This window comes from Mangifera indica, chromosome 8, assembly GCF_011075055.1.
Source record: "Mangifera indica cultivar Alphonso chromosome 8, CATAS_Mindica_2.1, whole genome shotgun sequence".
NCBI classification, from domain to species: Eukaryota; Viridiplantae; Streptophyta; class Magnoliopsida; order Sapindales; family Anacardiaceae; genus Mangifera; species Mangifera indica.
This window is the reverse complement of record NC_058144.1, coordinates 1,798,168-1,823,826: the sequence shown is the minus strand read 5'-3', so window position 1 is coordinate 1,823,826 and position 25,659 is coordinate 1,798,168. Positions and strand designations below refer to the sequence as shown.

Sequence of the window (25,659 nt, the reverse complement as noted above, 5' to 3'; positions counted from 1 at the left end):
CCATTTTCTTCTTGCTCTAATAAATGAATTCCCACTGCCTTTTTTGACTTACTTTGGTGGAAAGCCACCTGGCTTTGTAACACAAAAATAAATATTTCTATTTATTCAATTAATTATTAATCAGTGCAACCAACCACAATAATACGTAAACCCAAGAACATTATTAAGCAACAACACAGAGTAAACAAGAAGTCGAGTGAACTTGCAATTTTAATTAATTATTTATCACATTATTTCAATAGTAAGTGGTGACGGAGGTCAAAATTCTTATCGATAGAACTATGAACACATACTTTAGAGTAAATCAATGTTGAATTTTTTATTAATTGATTATTTATTTTATTATCTCAATACATAAGAGGTGATGAAAGTTGATACTCTTATCAAGTGATTTTGAGTTTAAACAACCAGTTATGTGGTTAAGTTGAACTGGAAATTGTAGAATGATATCACAGTTATGTGGTTAAGTTGATCAAGAAATTTATCTATAGATACGATGAAAAAGTGTAACCATTTTGTCTACTGGATTGCTTGTTGGTGGGGAAATTTGGATGGAGAAAAAATTAGTAAGTATTGTTAACCCTTTTGAAATTAAAAATGAATCATTATTTTACAATTATTTTGGTTATGAATGTCAACTCTTTGGTGTGAAATCTGAAACTTTGTCATGGACTCAAGAGAAAGATGCCTGCTTTTATGTGATTGCTGCTGCTTGTCCTGCAGATCTTCATGGACTTTGGATTTCTTCTGGAATTGGTTGAAACTAGTATTGTGTTTATTTATTGCAGTACTCCATGAATCCTTCTCCAACATATTGATTCAGAAATATCTTGTTAGATAATGCGCTTGATGATCAGAGGTCAATGGAAGATTGGCAGGGAAGTGAAAGTGAATAAAGGCAGCAGAGCTAGCAGTAATTTAAAATAAAATTTTCTACTTGTTCAATTAATGATTAATCTCTGCAACCACAATTATACATAAACCCAAGAACATAATTAAACAACAACACAGAGTAAACAAGAAGTTAAATTCTATGATTCTTCCACTTGAGCACCATATCAGAGAGCGTTTTTGTAGATGATCCTTCTTTACTCAAAGCCTTGGCTGCAGCCTCTTTTAGGCTATTCATTCGTTCACGAATCTTCATTCCTTCTTCACTTGTCAAGAGATCCTTCACTACCTTTGCGATTTCATCTCTTCCAATAAGCCCATTTTCATTTGCTTTAGGTTTCAATGCTACTTTTTGATCTTCAGATAACATCACAGCGTTCAACTTCTGCTCAGCAAACAGAGGCCAGGCAATCAAAGGCACGCCATGCACAACACTTTCAAGTATCGAATTCCAACCACAATGGCTGACGAAGCCTCCAGTTGAGCTATGCCCAAGTATTCCAATTTGTGGTGCCCAAGATGGCACTACCAAGCCCCGTCCCTCGGTCCTTTCTACAAACCCTTTTGGCAAGAAATCAAAAGGATTTTTGTTACTTTGGACACTGAAATATGAACCACTAGCAGACTTGTCATCTGGGCTTTTCACAACCCATAAAAATTTGTGCTCACTCATCTCTAAGCCTAAGGCAAATTCAGTGAGCTGATCATAAGAAAGGGTTCCACCACTACCAAACGAAACAAATAAAACAGAGTTACTTGGTTGCCTATCTAACCATTCAAGACAATCAGACCCACTACTTTCATTGCTCGAGCTGGACCTTATGAGCGGTCCAATCGGGTAAACAGGAGGTTTACCTGTTCCTTCTTCTTGCAGAGCGCCAATGAGGCTTACTCCAAAGTCAACAAAACTATTTACTAGAATTCCTTCTGCTAAAACAAACCGTTTCGTATTGTGAAGAAACCATTTGTATGCATCACCTTTTCGATTTTGAACCGGGTCGGGTAAATCTGATACATGAACCGAGACGCCGAATCCCGGTATATCGATAACCTGAGTGGGCATGTCTCTGTACTCGCAAGAAACATTCAGATCCATAGTTGGCAAGTTAAATAAAAGAAACGCCAAATTTAAAGAAGAGGCTGTGAAAAACAGATACGGAGGGACATTAAATTCAAAAGCAACATCAAAAGCGTCTGTACCGAAATGATCAGTAACCAAAGCTACGAGTCTAGAAGTAGAAACTAATGACCTGATGGCTTCACTAATTAAAGAAAGAGAGCGAGTGATAGCGAGGGTAAGTTTGGCTTGGATGCTTGTATCTTTAGATAGATCTTCAAAGGAAACTGGAGGAAGAAATATAAGTTTTATAGATTGAGGGAGGTTGTCAAGGGCTAACTTTTGGGCTTTGAGTAGTTCGGATCCGGTGGTGGTGATGATGAAAGTAACTGAGAAATCATGGTGAAGAACGAGTTGCTTGGCAAACTCAACGAGTGGGATGAGGTGACCCATCCCTGGACTCGGTACTATAGCCATGTGGGGCTTTTGATCCATGCTAACTTGAAGCTAATCAGCTGCGTTTTTTAGCTAACATGGCGACTTGTAATGCAAACAAGTTTATTATTGCTCATCTGGTAAATAAAACTGGTCACCCCTACGAACAGTGCCCTTCGGGCTGTGTTTTTTTCCAGCAGACCAGGCCGTGCCCTGGATATGTCCAGATTAGAACAATTGAATTGAGTTCCTCTACACATTTCAACTAAATGGGCCTTGCTCAGAGTTTCGGCCCATCTGAAAAAGAGTGGTTTTTAATAATGATTTCTTTCCAATAATGGGCACAATTAGTGTATATTTTTAACGGGTTAAACCAAAAATTGGCTCACAATCCAGTCCAGTTCGCATGAGAAATTGGGTTGGTTTGTGACTCAGTCAAACCTGATCAAATTCATTGAACCAATCAGAATTAGTTAAACTGGTTTAACCAAGCTTAATCCGTAATTTGATTTCTAATCTTTCCTATCGCAGTATCGCACACAAAAGAATCAAGGAAGCCGCAGAACTGCATTCTTCCTTTCTCAATCTTTCTCCCCGCACAGCCAATCATCTTTACATTGATTCAGAAATCCCCAGACTTGACTCAATAGCATTCTCTTCCGATTGGTTAAGTCTCTTCAGTCTTCAATCTTCACAAAAGATTTGTTTTTTTTTTTTGTGAGGTGTTAATGTTGCCGTTGCCGGACTTTTATGGCTTGGGATTGTTTTGAACTTTGAATGTAACTATGGTACTCTGAGCTTGGGATTTCAAATTTATTGGCTTGGCATTGTTTTTTCAAATTTAATATCATTCCGGGTTTTTTCGTTTTGCCTTCTTATAAGCTGTTACTGTTGGTATTTAAACTTATTTCTAAGATTTTCCTACTCTTCTAGACTGCGTTTTGGATAATTAGGCTTTGGAAGCAATACGTCAGAAAGAAAATCTCCCATTGCTGATGATGAAGGAAGTAGATATTAAAAGCTGTATCTTCCTGGAGTTGCTTGATTAATAGGTTTGGTCATTGTGATGTCATGCAATCATTTTTGTTCATTTGGCATTTAGAAACTCTTCGAAAGCAGGACACTGAGGGAAGTTACTCCAGGAATTTACATGCTTAGGAATTTTCTTCAGAATTTGTGTGTTAAAATCATTAATTTTTTTCTTTTGGCTTGTGAAATGAGCACATTTTTGTTGAAATCATAATAAATTTATGGGGGATTTAACGAAGAATATCTTTCTTCATCTTTTCCATGCTGTAAATGTCTAGTAATATTGACAGTATCAACTCTTCCTGGAAAGGAATTTGTGCCCTGAGATACAAGACTCTATGAGCACTACGGGTCCTAGAGACAACTTTCTTTATCAAGCAAAGCAATGGTCAAAACAGATTAGACATATTGCAAAAACACCAAAATTAAACCTAGATAATTCTTGACCTCTTGGACCTGTCTGACAACTTAAAAGAAATTCATAAAATAATATAAGAATGAGTTGAATCAATCGATTGAACCAGTTGAATCAGTCAACTATGAATGAGTAAGATAATCAATTCGATTATCAGTCTAATTTTAAAAACCTTGACAATAATTAATAGGCTGGGGCTGGGCCATTTTTCTGATTAAAATGTAAGCAACAAGTACCCTATACTTTTGCCAATCTCAAAGGAACATAATGCATTTGAAGTCCGAAATATAATGATAATTATAATGCTCAAAAACGACTTACTTCATTTCATAAATGTATGGTTTCATTAACTATATTATTTAAGTGATCCATTAACCAGCCATTGACTCATTCAAATGGTTTCTTCGGGCCTTATTTTATTTTTTATCTTTATAACCAACTTTGACTCTGACTTTGTAGAAAATCCTTTTGTTGAAAATTAATTTGAAGACTTTTAGGTGCATTTCATGTGATACAAGTTCATCAACACATTTTAGGTACATTTCATGTGACACAAGTTCATAAACACGTTTTTAGATGAATATCATATGACACAAGTTCATAAACACATTTCTAAGTGTATCTCATGTGACACAAGTTTAATATTTGCACAAGTTCATATTCATACACAAGTTCAATGTTAAGTTATTAATCGTTAATGTACAAGTTCAATATTAAGTTTATGTATTTAGGATTTTAAAAGTCATATTTGTACCTATAAATACTCTAATGGTTTTATATTTGAAGCATGAATGAAAATTATAAGTTTTCCTCTCAAATAATTATCTCTCATACAAAACCTCTCCCTTACAAAATTATTTCTCTTATCTGCCAAAGTGGTATCAGAGTCTAGTTTTTTTTAGAGATGACAAATAACAATAAAGTTTACTCATTTCAATTTCCTCGCCTCACAAAGGAAAATTATTGCACTTGGTGTCTACACATAAAAGTCGTACTTAGCTTACAAGATGCATGAGATATTGTTGAGAAAGGTTATGTACAACTTGAAAATGAAGTCGATTTACCACAAAATGAGAATGACGCTTTGGCGAAGATAAGGAAGAAGGATCAACAAACTCTCACCCTCATCCATCAATGTTTGGATGATTAAATGTTTGTGAAGGGGGTTGATGCAACTACCTTAAAGGAAGCATGAGAGATTTTGCAAAGTTCATTTCAAGGAGTTGACAAAGTGAAAAGAGTGTGACTCCAATCATTACAAGGTGATTTTGAAGTTTTGCGTATGAAGGATTTCGAGTCAACTTCGGATTATTGTTCAAGGATAAAGGCCATTGTAAGTCAAATGAAAAGGTATGCCAATCAAATTAAAAATATTTATATAGTAAAAAAGATTCTTCGTTTCTTGACTTTAAAGTTTGATTATGTGGTTCTGTCATTGAAAAGTCTAAAGATTTAAACTCCTTGTCACTTGAACAATTAGAAGGTTATTTACAAGCCTATGAAGACAAGATTAAATGGAGGGAAGATGAACCATTGGAGCAAGCTCTAAAAATGAAAGTTTTTTTTTAAAGATGATAATGGCGAGACTAACCACAAAGGATGAGGACAAGAACGAGGTCATGGTCAAGGAAGACGAGATAGAGGTGATTATAATAACTTTATTAATGATGAAAAGAGTCATTAATCATATAAAGGTCAAGGAATAGCAAGAGGAAGAGGCAACAATTCTAGACTAAATGAAAAGAGGTATGATAAGTCTAAAGTTGAGTATTACAACTGTCATAATTATGATCATTATTCTTGGGAATGTTATTTTGCAACGACTCATGTTGAGGAACAAGCGAATGTTGTTGATGACAAGCAAGAAGTTGAAAAGCTCATTTTCTTGCTAACACTCAAAGATAACAAGAGAAAAGAAACAAAATGTTTGAGGGTAGATATGAGAGATCTGTCTAAAGAAGAAGTTTCGATCAAGAGATATGGGGAAGTGCTTGCAAAGTTAAATTGCGAGAGGCAAGCACAACAAACAATGAAGAATTCAACATCAGAATTGAGTGAGAAATTCAATTGGTTAAAGACTATAAAGGATTTTAAAAGTCATCCTTATACTTATTAATACTCTAATGATTTTGTATTTGAGGCATAAATGAAAATTATAAGTTTTTCTTTCAAATAATTCTCTTTCATACAAAATCTCTCCCTTATAAAATTAGCTCTCCCCTCTAACACCTTTTTCAGTTAAGGCCTTGGTTGCTGCATTTTAAGAGTGTTCATACGCTGTGGTATTCTTAACCCTTCTTCGCCCAGCAATAGACTCTTCACAACCTTTGCAATCTCTTCTTTTCGCACGAGCCCATTTTCATCGGCTTCCGGTCTTAGTCCCACTTTTACGTCTTCACACAACATTAAAGCATTTAGCCTTTGATCTGCAAACAGAGGCCAAGTAATTAAAGGCACCCCATGTACTATACTTTCGAGTATCGAATTCCAGCCACAATGAGATAAGAAACCACCAGTTGAGCCATGGCTTAGGACTTCAATTTGTGGCTCCCAGGATGGAACAACTAGACCTTGTGCTTTAGTCCTTTCCAAGAACCCTTCTGTTAGAAATCTAAATGGTTCTGAGTTACTTTGGGCACTAAAATATGAGCCACTGGCTGATGAATTATAAGGACTTACCACCCATAAAAATTTTTGCTCACTCATTTCTAATCCTAAAGCTAATTCATTTAGTTGGAGTTGAGATAGAGTCCCACCACTACCCAATGAAACAAACAAAACGGAAACATTTGGCTGATCATCTAACCATTTTAGATAATCAGATTCATCAGTAATCCCACTGCTAGAACTGGATCGAATTAGAGGTCCAAAACTTTTGGCTTACTTGGCTCTTGCAAAGCATTAATAATTTTTGCTCAATTTCCATGAAGCTATCCACAAGAATACCCTCAACTGAAAGCGATCGTTTTGTGTGGTGAAGAATCCATTTGTATCCATCGTTTTTTCTGTCTTGAAAAGTTTGAGGCAAATCTCTTGCATGAATTGGGACGCCGCAACCAGGTATTTTGACCGGTTCAGGCATGTCTCTGAACTCACCAGCATCCATCACATCAAGCTTTGGAACGGACAGCATCAACGACAAAGTGAATATGCTGAAGTGAAAAATACGTATGGTGATATATTGATTCATTGGCAACATCAATGGCACCTATGCTAAAAAAATCAACAAACAACGCCACAAGTCTAGCAGTTGAAAGCAGTGACCTGAGTGTGTCGCGGATGAAAGAGAGAGAGCGAGTCGCAGTAAGGGAAAGTTTTGCTTCGATGCTTACGTGGCTGGGTAAGTCATCGAGGGAAACAGGAGGAAGGAAAACATGATTTATGAAATCCGGGAGATTTTGAAGGGAGGATATGAGAGTTTTGGATGGAGGACCAGCTGTGGAGATGATGATTGTGAAGCAGAAATTATGGTGGCGAACAATTTGCTTGGCCAACTCAATGAATGGGAGGACCTGGCCTATTCCTGGACTTGGTACCACGGCTATATGAGGCTTTACTTCCTCCATGGTAATTAATCTCTGTTCAATTGTGTTGGATTTTACTGAGGAGAAGAAGCAGAGTGATATTGTTCCCGGTTCGGGCCCAGATACGGAGAGTCTATGCAAGAACCAGTTCAATACTTGATTCGACAAGTAGACGTTCAAATTTTAATTCCTTTATTATTTATTATATTATCTAAATTCGTAAATTTGTTTATCTTTAATTTATATTTTTGCCAATCTAAAAGGAACATAATGCAATTGACCATTTTATTATGCTAAAAAACGACTTTTTTTTATTTATTATTTATTTATTTACAACTATTGAGGTCCAAACTAAATAACGCTTACTGATAACATTGACCATTTTATTTAAATAACCCATTAACCGTTCATTCACTCATTCAAACCGTTTCTTCTGTGTTTATTTTATTTTTTAACTTGAGAACAAACTCAGACTGTGGCTTTGTAGAAGACCCTCCTTCAGTCAAGGCCTTGACTGCAGCATCCTTAAGAATGTTCATACGCTGTCTTATTCTTAATCCTTCTTCGCCCTGCAATAGACGCTTCACAATCTTTGAAATCTCTTCTCTTCGCACGAGCCCGTTTTCATCAGCTTCCGGTCTCAGTCCCACTTCAAGGTCCTCACACAACATTAAAGCATTTAGCCTTTGTTCCGCAAACAGAGGCCAAGTAATGAAAGGCACCCCATGTACCACACTTTCGAGTGTCGAATTCCAGCCACAGTGAGATAAGAAACCACCAGTTGAGCGATGGCTTAGGACTTCAATTTGTGGCGCCCAGGATGGAACAACTAGGCCTTGTGCTTTAGTCCTTTCCAAGAACCCTTCTGGTAGAAATCCGAATGGTTCTAAGTTACTTTGGCCACTGAAATATGAGCCGTGGGCTGATGAATTATCAGGACTCCTTACTACCCATAAAAATTTTTGCCCACTCATTTCTAAACCGAAAGCTAATTCAATCTGTTGGCTGTGAGATAGAGTCCCCCCGCTACCAAATGAAACAAACAAAACGGAATCAGTTGGCTGATCATCTAACCATTTTAGACAATCAGATTCATCACTAATCCCACTGCTAGAACTGGACCGAATTACAGGTCCAACCAGATAAACTTTCGGCTTACCTGGCTCTTGCAAAGCATTAACAACTTCTGGTCCCATTTCCAGGAAGCTATTCACAAGAATACCCTCAACTGAAAGCAATCGTTTTGAATGGTGAAGAAGCCATTTATATGCATCGTTTTTTCTGTCTTGAAACGGTCGAGGCAAATCTATTGCATGAATTGGGACGCTACAACCTGGTATTTTGACCGGTTCAGACATGTCTCTGAAATCGCCAGTAACCATCTCATCAAGCTTTGGAACGGACAGAATCAACGACAAAGTGAAATGTGCTGAAGTGAAAAATACGTATGGTGATATCTTAAATTCATTGGCAACATCAATGGCATCAGTGCTAAAAATATCAACAAACAACGCCACAAGTCTAGCAATTGAAAGCAGTGACCTGAGTGTGTCGCGGATGAAAGAAAGAGAGCGAGTCGTAGTAAGGGAAATTTTAGCTTGGATGGCTATGTCGCTGGGTAAGTCATCGAAGGAAACAGGAGGAAGGAAAACATGATTTATGGAATCCGGGAGATTTTCAAGGGAGGATATAAGGGCTTTGGATGGAGGACCAGATGTGCAGATGATGATCGTGAAGCAGAAATTATGGTGGCGAACAATTTGCTTGGCCAACTCAATGAATGGGATGAGGTGGCCTAGTCCTGGACTTGGTACTACAGCGATATGAGGCTTTACTTCTTCCATGCTAATTAATCTGAGTTCAATAATGTTGGATATACCGTGGAGAAGAAGGCGACTAATATTTATCCCAGCCCGGACAGATACATGGAGAGTGTACGCAAGAACTTGTCCAACAATTGACTAGTTGGTTTAGGTGGACCGTTGAAATTTTAATTATTTTATTATTTATTATAGGCGGAAGGAATATTCCTTACTAAATTTAAAAAATTCAAAATATTACTCATAAATCAATTTTTATTTAAAATATCAGATAAAATTAGAGGTTATATTGTTATTTATAAAAAAAAAATTAAAAACTAAATTTTAATTTGTTTACCCCTCTTATTATAAAAATCTCACAATTCTTTTTTATCTAAAGTTTGATAAATCAACATATCCTCTCTAAAGTTTGTAATTCATCATCGAAAATAATAAAATTTATCATTTTCGATTGCATTAGCTCTCTCTCCCAACTTATTCCTTCCTGTAGATCAAACCCCAATCACCGACAAAACTAATTTTCTTTGACAAAGACTTTCATCTTTATTGAAGTATCTTTATCTTAGGCAAGAATAATTTTATCTTCATCCGAGATGAAAACGATTATCAAAGGTCTCAGACAACTACGTCATCTTCGTCTGAGACCTATGACGGTTATCTTTATCTTTAATGAAGATTAAATCATTTTCGTTCGAAATGAAAACACTCTAACAAAGATGATTCGTCTTCATCGATCATTGGGATTTGATCTATAAGAAGAGTCAACAGAGCTAGAAATAGTGAACTTCGTTGTTTTTGTGATAGTTTACAAATTCTAAGAAAAAAATATTGATTTTTTAAATTTTCAATAAAAAAATTTATAAAATTTTTAAACTGAAAAAAGAGAGAAATATAATAAAACTTTATTCTTAATTTTTTTTGGTTAAATAATAATTAGTGGAATTTTAAATTTTTTTAATTATATAAATATGAGTTTAAAAACATATTAAAATTTGAGTGAGAAATACTGCTTTTGGCCTTTATTTTATTATCTTAATACGTAAGTGGTGACGGGGGTTAATATTCTTGATAGATACGAGTGGGGGAGGCACTACTTCCCACGCTTTATTCGTCCACCCACACTTTTCCAACCTTTATCATTATTTTTAGTTTAAAATTCACGCATAAGTTTTACACGGAATCATGGAGAGTGAAAACTCAATACAGCCACGTGGAAATATTTTTGCGTATACAATTTGGGAAGTGAAACTGAGTGGAGCTGCTGGCAATTAAGTTCAAAATAAATATTTCTATTTATTCGATTAATTATTGATCAGTGCAACCAACCACAATAATACGTAAACCCAAGAACATTATTAAGCAACAACACAGAGTAAACAAGAAGTCCAGTGAACTTGCGATTTTAATTAATTATTTGTCACATTATTTCAATTGTAAATGGTGACGGAGGTCAAAATTCTTACCGATAGAACTATGAACGCATACTTTAGAGTAAATCAATGTTGAATTTTTTATTAATTGATTATTTATTTTATTATCTCAATACATAAGAGGTGATGAAAGTTGGTACTCTTATCAAGTGATTTTGAGTTTAAACAACCAGTTATGTGGTTAAGTTGAACTGGAAATTGTAGAATGATATCACAGTTGGACTAAGAGGATGATCAAGAAATTTATCTATAGATATGATGAAAAAGTGCAACCATTTTGTCTACTGGATTGCTTGTTGGTGGGGAAATTTGGATGGAGAAAAAATTAATAATTATTGTTAACCCTTTTGAAATTAAAAATGAATCATTATTTTACAATTATTTTCGTTATGAATGTCAACTCTTTGGTGTGAAATCTGAAACTTTGTCATGGACTCAAGAGAGTTATGTATAGATGCCTGCTTTTATGTGATTGCTGCTGCTTGTCTTCCAGATCTTCATGGACTTTGGATTTCTTCTGGAATTCGTTGAAACTTGTATTGTGTTTATTTATTGCAGTACCCCATGAATCCTTCTCCAACATGTTGATTCAGAAATATCTTGTTAGATAATGAGTTTGATGATCAGAGGTCAATGGAAGATTGGCAGGGAAGTGAAAGTGAATAAAGGCAGCAGAGCTAGCAATAATTTAAAATAAAATTTTTTACTTGTTCCATTAATGATTAATCTCTCAACCACAATGGTACGTAAACCCAAGAACATAATTAAACAACAACACAGAGTAAACAAGAAGTTAAATTCTATGATTCTTCCACTTGAGCACCATATCAGAGAGCGTTTTTGTAGATGATCCTTCTTTACTCAAAGCCTTGGCTGCAGCCTCTTTTAGGCTATTCATTCGTTCACGAATCTTCATTCCTTCTTCACTTGTCAAGAGATCCTTCACTACCTTTGCGATTTCATCTCTTCCAATAAGCCCATTTTCATTTGCTTTAGGTCTCAATGCTACTTTTTGATCTTCAGATAACATCACAGCGTTCAACTTCTGCTCAGCAAACAGAGGCCAGGCAATCAAAGGCACGCCATGCACAACACTTTCAAGTATCGAATTCCAACCACAATGGCTGACGAAGCCTCCAGTTGAGCTATGCCCAAGTATTCCAATTTGTGGTGCCCAAGATGGCACTACCAAGCCCCGTCCCTCGGTCCTTTCTACAAACCCTTTTGGCAAGAAATCAAAAGGATTTTGGTTACTTTGGACACTGAAATATGAACCACTAGCAGACTTGTCATCTGGGCTTTTCACAACCCATAAAAATTTGTGCTCACTCATCTCTAAGCCTAAGGCAAATTCAGTGAGCTGATCATAAGAAAGGGTTCCACCACTACCAAACGAAACAAATAAAACAGAGTTACTTGGTTGCCTATCTAACCATTCAAGACAATCAGACCCACTACTTTCATTGCTCGAGCTGGACCTTATGAGCGGTCCAATCGGGTAAACAGGAGGTTTACCTGTTCCTTCTTCTTGCAGAGCGCCAATGAGGCTTACTCCAAAGTCAACAAAACTATTTACTAGAATTCCTTCTGCTAAAACAAACCGTTTCGTATTGTGAAGAAACCATTTGTATGCATCACCTTTTCGATTTTGAACCGGGTCGGGTAAATCTGATACATGAACCGAGACGCCGAATCCCGGTATATCGATAACCTGAGTGGGCATGTCTCTGTACTCGCAAGAAACATTCAGATCCATAGTTGGCAAGTTAAATAAAAGAAACGCCAAATTTAAAGAAGAGGCTGTGAAAAACAGATACGGAGGGACATTAAATTCAAAAGCAACATCAAAAGCGTCTGTACCGAAATGATCAGTAACCAAAGCCACGAGTCTAGAAGTAGAAACTAATGACCTGATGGCTTCACTGATTAAAGAAAGAGAGCGAGTGATAGCGAGGGTAAGTTTGGCTCGGATGCGTGTATCTTTAGATAGATCTTCAAAGGAAACTGGAGGAAGAAATATTAGTTTTATAGATTGAGGGAGGTTGTCAAGGGCTAACTTTTGGGCTTTGAGTAGTTCGGATCCGGTGGTGGTGATGATGAAAGTAACTGAGAAATCATGGTGAAGAACGAGTTGCTTGGCAAACTCAACGAGTGGGATGAGGTGACCCATCCCTGGACTCGGCAGTATAGCCATGTGGGGCTTTTGATCCATGCTATCTTGAAGCTAATCAGCTGCGTTTTTTAGCTAACGTGGCGACTTGTAATGAAAACTTGCTCATCTGGTAAATAAAACTGGTCACCCCTATGGACAGTGTCCTTCGGGCTGTGTTTTTTTCCAGCAGACCAGGCCGTGCCCTGGATATGCCCAGATTAGAACAATTGAATGAGTTCCTCTACACATTTCAATTAAATGGGCCTGGCTCAGAATTTCGGCCCATCTGAAAGAGAGTCGGATAGTTAAGGATTCGGGTTGGCATGTCATCAAATATCGAAGCCTACAGAAGAGAGAAGCATCAACCAGAAAGAGGGTTTCTGGGCGTAGGAGGAGAAGCAAAATGATTCATCGTAAATGGAGTTTGCTCACTGGTCCACCCGCCATTTTGGGTGGAATCGTTGCCACCGTCATCGTCGCCAACTATTTCTTCTTTGATGTAGTAATTTTCTATACCCCTTTGTCAACTAAAAGCATTAAACTTTCAGATCTACTTCATAATTTATCTGTTTTATTATTTGCTTTTCTTATTATTGTTATTATTTCTAGACTATTTTGATTATTTGTATATTTTGTAACATTCTATTCTGATGTGGTGAGAATCATATCGACAAAGTTAGGGTTTGGAACACGAGTTTCAGGTTCTTGATTTTGGGTTGGGCATTATAAATTTCTGATCGAATTTGCTTTATTTGTGTTCGATATACACTGTTGATATTTTCTATAGAATCTTTTATATGATGTCGCTTTTTACATTTTGCTCTCATAAATCATCCATTGTTGTAATCTTGCGTATTTTAAGCAAATAATAGTTTACCAAGCATAAAATAACAACAGAAATTAATGGGATTTTCTAACTTTTTGCAGTTCTTATAAATTTGAAGCTTATGGAAAGTTGAGGTCTTCTGTTATATGTTCATAGAGCTGCGCAATGTATTTTGGTTTTTATGCTAATGTATTGCCTAACAACTTTTTCTTTTAATTTTCAGGATCCGTTCTTCAAATCACAGGAAAAGAAGCCAGTTGCAGCCTCAACAACCAAGTAGGATGAAGGGAAAGTGAATAGTTGGATGTTTAATGTGGTTCCCAGTTTGTGTTCTGTTTTGCTATCATGTACTTTTTAAAGCTTCTGGTTAGACATGAAATTTCAGTTGAATAATGTTGAGATAAGGTCCTTTCTCTTTAATTACCCAGTTGCAAGGTCATTGACATTGAATCTCATGAGACCAATGACAAATTTGAGTTTTTACCTGCTTTATTGCTTACTTGCTCCTTATGGTTTTGTTACTTAAACTAGCTCTTTGGTGTGCATTGATTTTCCTTGTTAAAATGTTAGCAGAAATCAATGCTGTCATTTTATAAATGCTGAAAATGTTCCAGTAAAAATTCAAAGAGACTTTGAATTTTGGACATGAATTTATGTTGGAAACTGCAAGATAAGTTCACATGCTGTGTGTGTTGGACATGAATTGAGTCTCGATTCTGACATTTTTATTTTCAATTGATCTCTGAACTAGATATTACAGTATTTTTGTTTGGAGTTTTAAACCTTTGTCAATTCTGCAACTTTGTTCACTGTGTCATTATCTAATTGTGAATTGGGTCTGAGAACATATTCTTGGAAAAATTACACATGAAACGCCAAAGATCTCTATCATGTTCAAGAAAAAATTAATTAATTAATTAAATTACACGTGATGATCATCTGTCGATTCCATCATTCACCACCATCTCCATTAACAAATCATTCCAAGAGTCAATTGGGCCAGGCATGCACCAATGTAGACAGTCATTCTGAACTTCGGCATTCTTATCCTTTGCAAATGGCTGAAATTGCCTGTATGGCCCCGGATGCCCATCAGGCCTCAATAATGAAAGCCGAGTTGTGTCTAATAATTTCAAAATAATCCCATTTTCAGCTCCTACACCTACAGCTTTCTCAACTTCTTCCAATTCAATATCTCGCATTACACTATCTACATCTCTCATATCCACTTCGCCTTCTCTGAAGGGCATGGTTCTATTACAATTCCCCCCACTGAACCATTCTCCGTTCTCAAAATGATCTGGTGTGGTGGTTCTAAAGAAAACATTGGCCTTGCGGTCTGATCTTGTGAGAAAACTAAGAACTAGCTGGAGTGCTTTACGATACGCATAGCCAAATCCTAGCTCGGTTAAATTCTTCCCAGGACAGGAATGGCAGCCTTGGACAGTGTTGTTTTCATAGTATATAGCAGTTTTGAGAAACCATTTCCCACCAGCAATTATCATGTAATCGAAGATTTTGTACTGTTCCATCCATTTTTTATCAAGCATATCAAGATAGAGCTGGATTTCTGATGAGGAAACTCCATTGTTATCTTCAAAAACATCAGCTCTTAACAGGAATGGGGTCCAAACTACAGACAGGGTAAAGTTGTGAGAAGGAAAGTGCCATCTTTTCGATTTATATTCCTCATCATGGTAAACCTCGTTGGCTTGCTCCACCTGTGGGACATGATAAATTATCAAGAACACCATTGTTTCAAGATTGAAAGAGTACAATGCAACAAAACAAGAATAATTGCAGAGAGATGGATCAACATGTCAGGTTGTGGTAGGTCCTAGAGAGTGCACACCAGAACTTCAGAAATTGAATGACAGTGGATTGTTGGTGGGGTCTAGGCGGGTCAGGGGATTAAATTGAAACTACATAAACCTCCTCTTCCACCATGTTTAAATAAATAGAAAACACAGTTTAAAGTTTTATGTCAACAGCATTTTAGTCTACTGAAAGCAAACTCACACAGGCCACCAACAAGAAAAATATGTATCTATCACCCATCAGTCTTCTAGAAAAGAGTTAGAAATTGAGGCATCGATCATTATTCTTCACAGAGCTGGTAGGTGAACCAGCACAGAAAAGACTTCATAATCATAATTAAGGCAGCTGTCCTCCATAATGAAATGTTTTGATGATTAAATTAACAATATCCTAATAACCAAGCAGCAAAGAAGAAAATTAAGATGGGAAGTACACCTCACTCACAAATGTTCAGATATGATCATTGTGAGATTCCTTCCTTAGAAGATAATTCTAGCATAATTTGCTTAAAGTGACTAAGAATATTTGATTGGTCATTACTTCAATTAAAAGAATAAGATCTGGTCTCTTTTTTGACACTAAATATTTTTTTTCTTAATAACCAACCTTATAGTTTTCATAAAAGCATGTATTATTTTAATTGAAAATCATTTCAACTGTCACAAAATTTACTTTCATTTACTTCCTTCTAAGTTAGGCCTGGTTTTCCCTTATTTAGAGTCAACAGAAGATGCATAGACACTGAATAATGACAGCAGTGAAAAGAAAATGAAGCAGAGGACGCAAATGCAAACAATCAGAAATTAAAAAAGCCAGTCTAAAGAATCACCTAAACTTAACGTTTTTTCTATTCTGTGAAATTTAAACTAATATACCTGATTAAGAATGCAAAGCAATGACTGAACATGGTTGCGAGAAATTGAATCACCAATAAAGGCCCAAGATTTATTCCTCATTAAATCAAGAAATCTCCCAGGATTGAACTTGGGTAGTTCACAATCTCGTGGTTTCCAACTCCAGTAAAGGTAGCCAGAATCGGGTCTCCCATTCATCATACAATTCTGATGATCTTCAATTGCATTGCAGGTAACGTTGCTGTAAAATGGACCAGATGGGTCCGGTACCCAGTCTCCAATAAAAAGATCACATTTTGCTGAAACAACATTTTGAACATGGATTCAGCCAGACAATGACATAGAGATCTTTCTATTGAGGTACTAGTATGCAAAGACTGGAGAAATCACCATACAAAAAAATTATTCTGATGTAAATTGATATATGTGCCCACAAAGACAAATGTTATACTATTCAATGAAGACTAACAGATTTGAATGCCAGTTAGTACTGAAAAAACATCATCCCCCTTCCTATGCAAAGCTTTGAAGTTATCAAATAAACCCATTCCAGATGCTCAGCCTTTGGATTAAAAGGAGAAAAATAGAAAAGAAAATAACAATGTATATTCTCTTACCATTATTTGATACTTGAGTTTCATTATTTGGTTGATAATCACCAGAAGCTGGTTCTTCAGCAGGCAAAAACGTCTCAGAGGACTCTTCTTGAGCAGGCAAAAAGGCCTCCGGGAACTCTGCTTTGGTGTCTTCTACAGGTGTCTGAGTCCACTGAGTTTTAAAGAGTGATGAAAATCTTGTTGAATCAGAAACAAGGAAACGAAAAGCAAGTCCCAAAAGCAAAAACGAGATGACAAACTTTAAGATGACTTGATTGAGTTTGTTTTTATAGTTTGATAACGGGCTCAAATCCGACCTGATTTCCTTCACCATTTGGTGCTGGAGTAAGAAAGACCCAGAAAAACTCTCCAAAACTAGAAAGAGAGAGAGAGAGAGAGAGAGAGAGAGAGAGAAGCTGAAGTTCCGTGAACAGATGATTAATAAGGAAGAACCCAAATGTAGCAATAGCAAGAAGTATATAATTATTTAAATTAAGAGTGTAATTACCTTGTAAATGCATTACTTGTTTATTACAAATAATTGTAATCACTAGATTAGTCTGCATTCATGCACGGCAATAAAAAGGCAAGATTTTGTCCACGGGACATATAAATTTATTAGGCCAAAAGACTATTTTCCACCCAAGGTATGCTGTTCTCCCTAGATTATTCCTGTTAATTTTGAAAATCGTATTTACCTATCTATAAATGATTAAAACTAACAATTTTAAGAGTAAATTCATTATTTTATTTGTATTATAAAAAATAAATTTTAATTTAATTTAATTTTTCTCATAAACCTTAAAAACTAACAATTTCTCACAACCTAAGTTTTAAAAACTAGCATTTTCCCCCTTAAGATTTTCAATTTTTTAGATTTAATTTTCTAGCATCGTTTCTTTCTCTTTAGTGACCTCCAGGCGACAACTTTTCCTATCTGATGCGGTCTCCTTTTGACAGCTCTCCTAGGAGTGTTCGTCGACGAAGACGACTCGTCTTTGTCGACGTCCACTCCCAGGAGAGCCGTCAGAAGAAAATTGTGTCGGAAAGGAACAATTGTCGCTTGAAAGTCACTAGAGAGAAAGAAATGACACTGAAAAATTGAATCTGAAAATTAGAAATCCTAGGGGGGGAAATGCTATTTTTTAAAACTTGAGTTGAGATGAAATTATTAGTTTTTAGGGTTTATGAGAGGAAATGATATAACTAATAAACTCAATTAATTTTAACAGTTTATAGGTGAGTAAATGAGATTTTTAAAGTTAACAGAGAAAATTTTGATAAATGCGCATACTTTGGGTGGGAAATAGTCCTTTGGCCAATTTAATACCGCAAGTCTTCTTTAAATGTTTTCTTAATGCAGAAAAGAGAGAGTTCAATTTGTTTCCATCCCAAAGGTGATTAGAGAAAATGAAAATGAATTAGTGGACTGATTAAGATTGAAGAAGAATTGAAGCAAAGTTGACGCAGATGGACATGGGTGTCCTTTTGTTTTGAGAGCTTGGATTGGATCTACTTAAATTTACAGCTGTCTAATTCTGGATCCCTCAACGCCCTTTCTGCTTTGAGTATTTGTCACATCACAGGCTGGACAACTTGCCACTTGGTTACCCGACCCGCCATGACGTTATTTATTTGTAAAAAAATAATATATATAATAAACAATATTAAATTAATATAATATAAATACATCATAAAATATATATTATAAAATATATTAAATTAATATGGTATAATAATTAATATAACAAATAATAATATAATATAACAAATATAAAAATTTTAAAAATATTTATTATATTTTTTAAAATAATAATAAATTAATTATAATATTTTAATTATATCAAAAATTTTAAATTTTTATAGTAAAAATGATATTGTCCTTCTTCTTAGTTTAAATAATAAAAAAATATTTTTATTAGTTTATAAAATATAAAAGTATTGTATAATTAATTTTTTTATATATAAAAAAAAATGTTTTCCTCTTATCAATTGAAATTCAATTAAAAATAAAAAGTTTTAAATTTTGATATTTATTTATTTATATGTAATAATAAAAATAAATTTAATGAAATTTGACATAAATGTTATTTATTATAAAAAAATATTTTTTTCATTTTAATATATCAATTTTAAAAAAAAACTAATTTCACAGATAATATCCCATGAAAGTGAAGAATAAAGAATAGTAATCGCTTTATATTCAGATCGAGTCTTTGCTACTTACTAAACAAAAGAAATTAGTGTGCTTTGACTTTCAAATTAATTTAGGAGAAGGAGCTTCAAATGTATTGGGACATTTAAACAACGGCCAAAAGACGTAGTCCCACCCGAGGTATGTTGAAATCTCAAACTCTCGTTCTTTAACTTTTAAAAATTTAAATACTTACTTATAATTAAATTTCTTTTAAAAATTTTACTAGAATAAGAGTAAAATCGTTATTTACTAAAAAAAATTTAAAAATTAAAATTCTATCGTATTTTGTTTTAGATTTAAAAATCTTATAATTTGTTTTCAACCTAAAGTTTGAAAACTAATAATACCCCCCTAAAGTTTGTTCATTTTTTCTCTAACATCGATTCTCTGTCTTTGACAGTTGGTTGTTCTCTCTCCTGTTTTATCTCTTTCTCTGAGCATCTCTTCCCTTTTTAGCGATCTTCAACTAAAACAAATATATGTCTTTATATAAAACGAAAAAGATTTTATCTTCGTCTTGACTGAAGACAATTGAAGAGAAAAGAGAAAGTGATCGAAATGAGAGATAAAATGAGAGAGAAGACAGTTGACCACCAAAGATAGTGAATCAATATTGGGAAAAAACGAAATAAACCCTAAAAAAGTATTTGTTAATTTTTAAACTTTGGATTAAAAAAATTATAAATTTTTTTAAATTTAAGAAAAAAATATAATAAAATTTTTAATAAATAATAATTTTATTTTTAATTTTAATTAAAATTTTTAATAAAAAATTAATTATAGATAAACCTTTGAGTTTTTAATAGTTAAAAAAGATAATTTAATGTTCCACTATTCCCTGGGTGTGAATAAGTCATTGGGCCTTTAAAAAACCATGTGATACATACACGGTTGTTTGGACACACTATTAACTTAAATAATTATTAAATTAAAAGCTGTAAAGAGAACATGTTCTTGTCGTAATTTTAAGATTGGTCTGATCGATGTAAACTGTACAATTGTTTTATGGATATGGACAGGACAGGACAGGACAGGAAAGAACAACAAGCATATTCATTTTTTCAAAGAAGATATATCTATATATATCTATATTTTTATACAGAGAGTGGTTAAGCCGTAGATTTACAGGCGGCAAACCAGACCAGCAGGCATCATTCGATGCGGCCGAGACCGAGAGTCAGAAGGCAATTTAAAGAGCGTCGAGTAATCGCAGGGACAGTACCCACATTTGAGGTCTATTATTTGGGCTATATTGGACAAGCTATAAAAAAATATTTTAATTTGGCCTGCGTCACCCATCAAATGCCATTTATTTACCAAATTTTAAATATTTAATTTAATGTTTTTTATTTAAAATCATTTAATTATATTTAAATACTTAATTAAATATTAAAAAATAAACACATATAATTTTATTCTTTTTTTCTTACAGGTATCCCTCTTTCTTGTATGCCAAAAGATTACTCACACATTTATACAAAGGTAGATAATACAACACGAAAAACCTTCCGTAAACATTTGGTAACAACGAAAATTTGTGGGAAAATTACAGGGTTCACGTATACAAATGCAAAATTTAGCAAACCAACACTTTGATCGTGCAACATTAACAACCAGAAAGCCTCAAATAAGCTAAATATGAACCTTCAAAGCAATAGCTTTTATGTATCAGGGTGTATGGATTGATATCTTCAACAGCTCTGGATCAACATTAAAACTTAATGATCTTTAAAATTTCACTGTGCAGCCACTCTAGGTTTCATGCCAAATCCATGCTGTTCCCTCTCAACTCTGTTCAAAATGTCACATAAGAAATAAGCTTTTTAATATATGTATTCATAAATGAAAAGACTTAGGAGGAGGAGAAGTCACAAATTTATTTCCATATGGCTCCCAAATATATGGGCACAATTCTTCCATGCTGTCACAAAATTTGGACTTAGAAGCCATAGATAAGATGGCAAAATGGAAAGATATAGACGGTTTGTAGAAAAACAATTCATAGCAATATTTTACTAGTTAAAGCAATTTACACATAAAAGATTCTTACGTTGGAGCAAGTTTGCCAAGGCTGTCTAGCTCTTCTCCAGTGTCCTCATCCACAACTTTCCCAGAAATCTCAATGATGTAAGACCTATCCCTCTCAGTTGGAAGTCCTCTACGAGCAAGCAAATCCAAATCTTTTTGGTGAAGTTCTCTTCCATTGACGAAAATTCCAGTATTTCCACCAGCGCAGTTTTCTGGCATGGGATAGTTGAATTCTTCAATGAATGGCTGCGAGAGAGTGACAATTTTTTTTTCTTGTCACAGATAATTAGGAGAAAATAACAAGTACAATGCCCTAATATGTGTCAGAAATAATTGTTCTTACAAGAATTATGCCGAGACATGGCCCACCCAGGACACCCCAAAATCCACCACGGAAGTCGTACCTGGTTCAGATACAAGAAACAGAAAACCATAACTGGAACTGATATATAAGAAATAAGTATAATGTTCATATTTGAGCACACTAGCAAAATAGTAAGTTTATAATAGATCAATATATAACAAAGAAACTAAACCAATCTTTTCTCCCACTTGCATGCATGGGATTGATGCATACGGGTCCATCCCACATACAAACCCCATTATAGCATGCCAAGTCGAAAGATCATTAAAATGAACAGATGAATGTAGGCATATTTACCAATACTGTCCAGGACGAATTGGTCCAGCTGACTTTTCAGCCTTCTTAACAACACGGTCTGGTATAACATGGCCATTTACTGAAACATTACTTTTGCCATGGTCGTCAGTTTTGAAGCTCTTCTTGAAAATGTTTGCAAAAAACGATTCGCTCCCTTTGTTGGTTCTGGGAATATCATCTTCTCTGATTACATCCCCTGAATCTTGAGACATCACAGTATTAGAGTACTCATTTAATGGTACCTCCATCTCAGTTGCCAATGATGCCTCTTTTAAAGAATTTTGTCTTGTGGCAACCCTGTTTGGGATCAACTTCTCTTGATCAGAGCGACTACTTCTATTTCCCTTTCCAAATCGATTAACAGCATGATTATTAGAAGAATAATCAAAATGCTCTTGAAGTGGTGAACCAGCAGGTGGTGGAGACAGAGTCGCTTTAGTAGGCTGCTGAGTAGATTTTGTGACCTCTTTTTGAGCAATTAAAACCTCTGGACTAGTTTCATCTTCACAGGTACTAGGAGATGAATAATGGAGGCTTTGCATCTCCAGAGGCTTGCCTAAGTTCAAAACTTGGTCTGTCGGCAATGGGACAGGCTCTCTATCCATTGCCTCAAAGTCATAACCAGAATTATCATAATCATCAGAAGAGAAATTAGCTCCACTCCGGTCAAAATGACCATGGGAATGCGAAATATACTCTTTCACTGCCTCAACAGAGCTATTATCGACTTCTGTGGCAATTTGTTTTGTTTCAGCTTGAGCAGAAAGAACAAGTTTCTTATTGATGACTTCAAAATTGATAATCAATGAACATGTTCCACACAGCAATTTTTGCCGATTCTTAGCCATAAGCTTCGCTTTCTTGGGCAGTTGCAGTAGCTCAAAACAATTATTGCATATAAAAAATGGGGCACCACCAGCTATTGGACGGCAATGGCGGCCACCACTGGCTAAAACCACCCTCCGAGGATAGCAGTGAACAAAACCACCCATTTTGGAATTAAGGTCACTCGGCTGTCTTGTGTGGGATTGTGGACCGTGAAAATTTGATGGAGGAACAGCAACACCAAAATTATGAACACACGGACCAAATGCTCCTGGAATTTCATGATGGTATAACATAGAATTATTTGGTTTGTTTCCAAAAGCAGTGGATTGGACTGGAGCTGAAACCTGTTGATGTTTGTCATAGCAATGGTAACAAGAGTAGGAAGGCTGGTGAAAGATAGCATTTTGTTGGTATGACTCAAAGGGATAATGGGTTGTGTCAACATATTGTCCAGAAAAGTATGGATGAGATGGTGGTTGTTGGTATTGACTGGGCAACTGGTTGGAAACTCGCCTGAGCACTTGGGATTCAAAAGGATCCCCATACCCAGGAACATGATTTGGGTTATGTATTGAAGGGTGTAAACCATGTAAAGGCATTTTATGGCCATTTGTATAGGGAAATGGATCAGGGCCATGATTGAAATAAGAAGGCCCTGCAACATGTTTATCAGGCCCCGAAAAAGGCATTGAAGATTGATCTGATCCCAAAGAACCATTTGGAAGCCATGAATCAGAACCACCAAAAGGATCTGGAGGAACTATTCTCCCATCAACAGGAACTTTCTCCTTTGGTTTCTCCGCCACATCACAAGACCGACTAACCTGTTCCTTAAGCTCATCTAGCTTCCTCAGAAGCTCAACTCGATCTTGTTCAAGGTACTGAACTCTATTAGCCCCATCCAGACCAGTACGGTTCCTTAATGGCTCCCTATAACAATAAGAAGAATTTGAATGGTAACTTGAAGGGCCCTCCTCAGGATAATTTGAAGTCAGAAATCTTACACCTCCAGCATCAGTTCTCATTGTTTTGTGAGATCCTTCCGCCTCACTTCTCTCTCCAGTTTGCCAATCTGACATCTGTCCTGATCTTTGGGAACCACCTGTATATCCAATTCTGGAATTCAGATTCCTATTTTGAATTCCTATTGCATTATCTGTTTCATCTTTCCTAGTGTTCACATCAAGGCCACGCTCAACACCCGTATTGTCATTTGTAACCTTAGATTGATTTGTAAATCTGTCAGCAAGTTCAACCTCATTCTTCTGTGAGACCCCTTGATCGCACCTCAAAGAACCAGAATCTGCCTTATCTGTATCAGAAGCTTCACTCGAGTCCGCTATTCCCTTTTCAGAGGAAGTGGGCGATTTGGTGGAAGCTTCTCCAATTTTCTCTTCTTCAGACTTCTCAGATAAAGTGTCAGTCTCCCGATTTTTAACTTTGGCTGTGAATTAAATAAGCAAAAACATTTATTCTCAGAAACTCAGGGGAAGAATCATTTACAACAAAAATAGCAAAAGAAAAGGTAAGAAATTCAAGCACCCAAACCCTAAATCTTTTTACCTATTTTGATTTCCTAAATTGAAAAATCTCAACCTTATTGTTCTTCTAATTCTACTTTTTCTTGGGTTTTGAGTTCCAACCCATTTCCATGAATACAAATAAAAGAACTTTCTTCAACCACGTCTAATAAAAACGTTATAAACGAAACAAGCTGCAATTAATGAAAAAAAAAATATGAAGGAAAGAAAGGTTACCTCGAAGAACAGCACCACAACCACCACATTGATACACAGAATAATCTTCAAGTTCTGGAAGGAGATTCTCACACTTTGGACACCGAACCAACCTTACTTTGGATGACTCGGTCATTATCCAATCATTCAATAAAACTTTAAAAGTAAACGACGACCCAGAAAACTACAAAACCATATATACCCCTAACCAAAAAAAATCGAAGAAATCGAACACAGCCGTCCCTTTCAAACTTAAAAATTATAAGATGATAGCCAAAAATAAACTAATTTCAAGGAAAATAATGGGTTCCGAAGATCAATTGGGTAGCATTTGAATGATTTTATTTTTTTCAAAGAAGTTGAATAATGTGATTAGTAGGAAATGAAAAAAGATGGTGCAAAGTGTAGAAAAATCTTTTTAAAAAATCAATTTTCTCGGCGACCAAAAAGGAAAATAGGATTGAGAGAAGAAGAGAAGAGAGAACATCTGAAACACATAGACAAGAACATGGAATCTGTTGAAAACTGAACCGAAAGTCCATTCGAGGACGGTTGTGTTGTGTTATGAGAAAATTGTGTTTACTCTGTTGCCTTGGTTAGAGTTTGGTAAGAGAGGGAGAGAGAGCGCTAGTTCCAAGGAAACGATGTCGTTTAATAGAGGAAATCTTATCAAACGAGCCGTTGGGCATTTGGCTACAAAATAAAAGTCTTGTTGGAATCGACGACTATCTGAAACTGGATGTAAAAAAAGTACAGTGAATTAAGAGAGACTTTTTCTGCATGCACAAATACTCCATTTTCTGTTACTTCCCCGACCCCATTTAGTGAACTTCAAAATTCATAATAATATATAAAATGATTGAAAGAAAGAAGCAAAGAAAAGAGCTTCAGTGGGAATTAGGCAAGGAGGTAAAGTATTTTTTTTATTTGTTACTTGGAATATATACAGGTGCCTTTATCTTTAGTCGATCCATGCTCTGCTTTACAGGTTTATTGCTTGCGACTAGTGAGAGGAAAGCACTGTTTTGGCCGTTGTGAAAAGAAGTGAAAGAAGCAGCAGAGTCGAAAGAAAAGTCTCAGTCTGACTGAAAAGTCTTAATTCTGAGCCTCTGACCAGCTTCTCCTGTTCTGATTCGCAATTTCTCCATGGCCCCTCAGCAGTAGTAATTACTCAGCTATCTCTATTTGCTACTACAAAACAAAATCCCACCCATCTCTCTCTTGACTTTTACAACACAGAACAGAATAATGAATGTTCCTGAAGCTCAACAAATTTCTGTGTTCTAACTCACCAACCAACCCCTGTTTTCCAGAAAATTTAATTTCAACCACATGAGCAGCAAAGGGCTATTATGTTTTGTG

The 25,659-nt window shown here is 35.6% G+C and overlaps 5 protein-coding genes and 1 pseudogene across 6 annotated transcripts; all 6 read right to left on the bottom strand.

Moving 5' to 3' along the window:
• Nucleotides 1-917: 917 nt before the first annotated feature.
• Nucleotides 918-2,443, bottom strand: LOC123223245 (hydroquinone glucosyltransferase-like). The gene has a single exon (XM_044646375.1). The coding sequence runs from the start codon at nucleotides 2,441-2,443 to the stop codon at nucleotides 1,025-1,027; it is 1,419 nt and encodes a 472-aa protein (XP_044502310.1). The 3' UTR covers nucleotides 918-1,024.
• Nucleotides 2,444-6,036: 3,593 nt separating this feature from the next.
• Nucleotides 6,037-7,441, bottom strand: LOC123223250 (annotated as a pseudogene).
• Nucleotides 7,442-7,639: 198 nt separating this feature from the next.
• On the bottom strand, nucleotides 7,640-9,244 carry LOC123223243 (hydroquinone glucosyltransferase-like). Its single transcript, XM_044646374.1, has one exon. It carries the CDS (start codon nucleotides 9,193-9,195, stop codon nucleotides 7,771-7,773), a length of 1,425 nt encoding a protein of 474 aa, XP_044502309.1. The 5' UTR covers nucleotides 9,196-9,244; the 3' UTR covers nucleotides 7,640-7,770.
• Nucleotides 9,245-11,288: 2,044 nt separating this feature from the next.
• LOC123223246 (hydroquinone glucosyltransferase-like) lies at nucleotides 11,289-13,128 on the bottom strand. The gene has a single exon (XM_044646376.1). The coding sequence runs from the start codon at nucleotides 12,811-12,813 to the stop codon at nucleotides 11,395-11,397; it is 1,419 nt and encodes a 472-aa protein (XP_044502311.1). The 5' UTR covers nucleotides 12,814-13,128; the 3' UTR covers nucleotides 11,289-11,394.
• Nucleotides 13,129-14,465: 1,337 nt separating this feature from the next.
• Nucleotides 14,466-17,302, bottom strand: LOC123223249 (protein trichome birefringence-like 25). Its single transcript, XM_044646380.1, has 3 exons — nucleotides 16,869-17,302; nucleotides 16,273-16,550; nucleotides 14,466-15,300 (listed from the first exon to the last, which is right to left on the bottom strand). The coding sequence occupies exons 1-3, from the start codon at nucleotides 17,179-17,181 to the stop codon at nucleotides 14,515-14,517; spliced, it is 1,377 nt and encodes a 458-aa protein (XP_044502315.1). The 5' UTR covers nucleotides 17,182-17,302; the 3' UTR covers nucleotides 14,466-14,514.
• A 3,229-nt stretch (nucleotides 17,303-20,531) lies between these two features.
• On the bottom strand, nucleotides 20,532-24,856 carry LOC123223690 (protein ENHANCED DISEASE RESISTANCE 4-like). 2 transcript variants are annotated; one of them, XM_044647010.1, is made up of 5 exons: nucleotides 24,319-24,856; nucleotides 21,734-24,005; nucleotides 21,416-21,476; nucleotides 21,095-21,284; nucleotides 20,532-20,835 (listed from the first exon to the last, which is right to left on the bottom strand). In XM_044647010.1, exons 1-4 carry the CDS (start codon nucleotides 24,431-24,433, stop codon nucleotides 21,120-21,122), a joined length of 2,613 nt encoding a protein of 870 aa, XP_044502945.1. In that variant the 5' UTR covers nucleotides 24,434-24,856; the 3' UTR covers nucleotides 20,532-20,835; nucleotides 21,095-21,119. The 2 variants fall into 2 exon arrangements, with proteins under 2 accessions (XP_044502945.1, XP_044502944.1); XM_044647009.1 differs by having other exon boundaries at nucleotides 21,095-21,318; nucleotides 24,319-24,854.
• Between the last annotated feature and the right edge of the window lie 803 nt (nucleotides 24,857-25,659).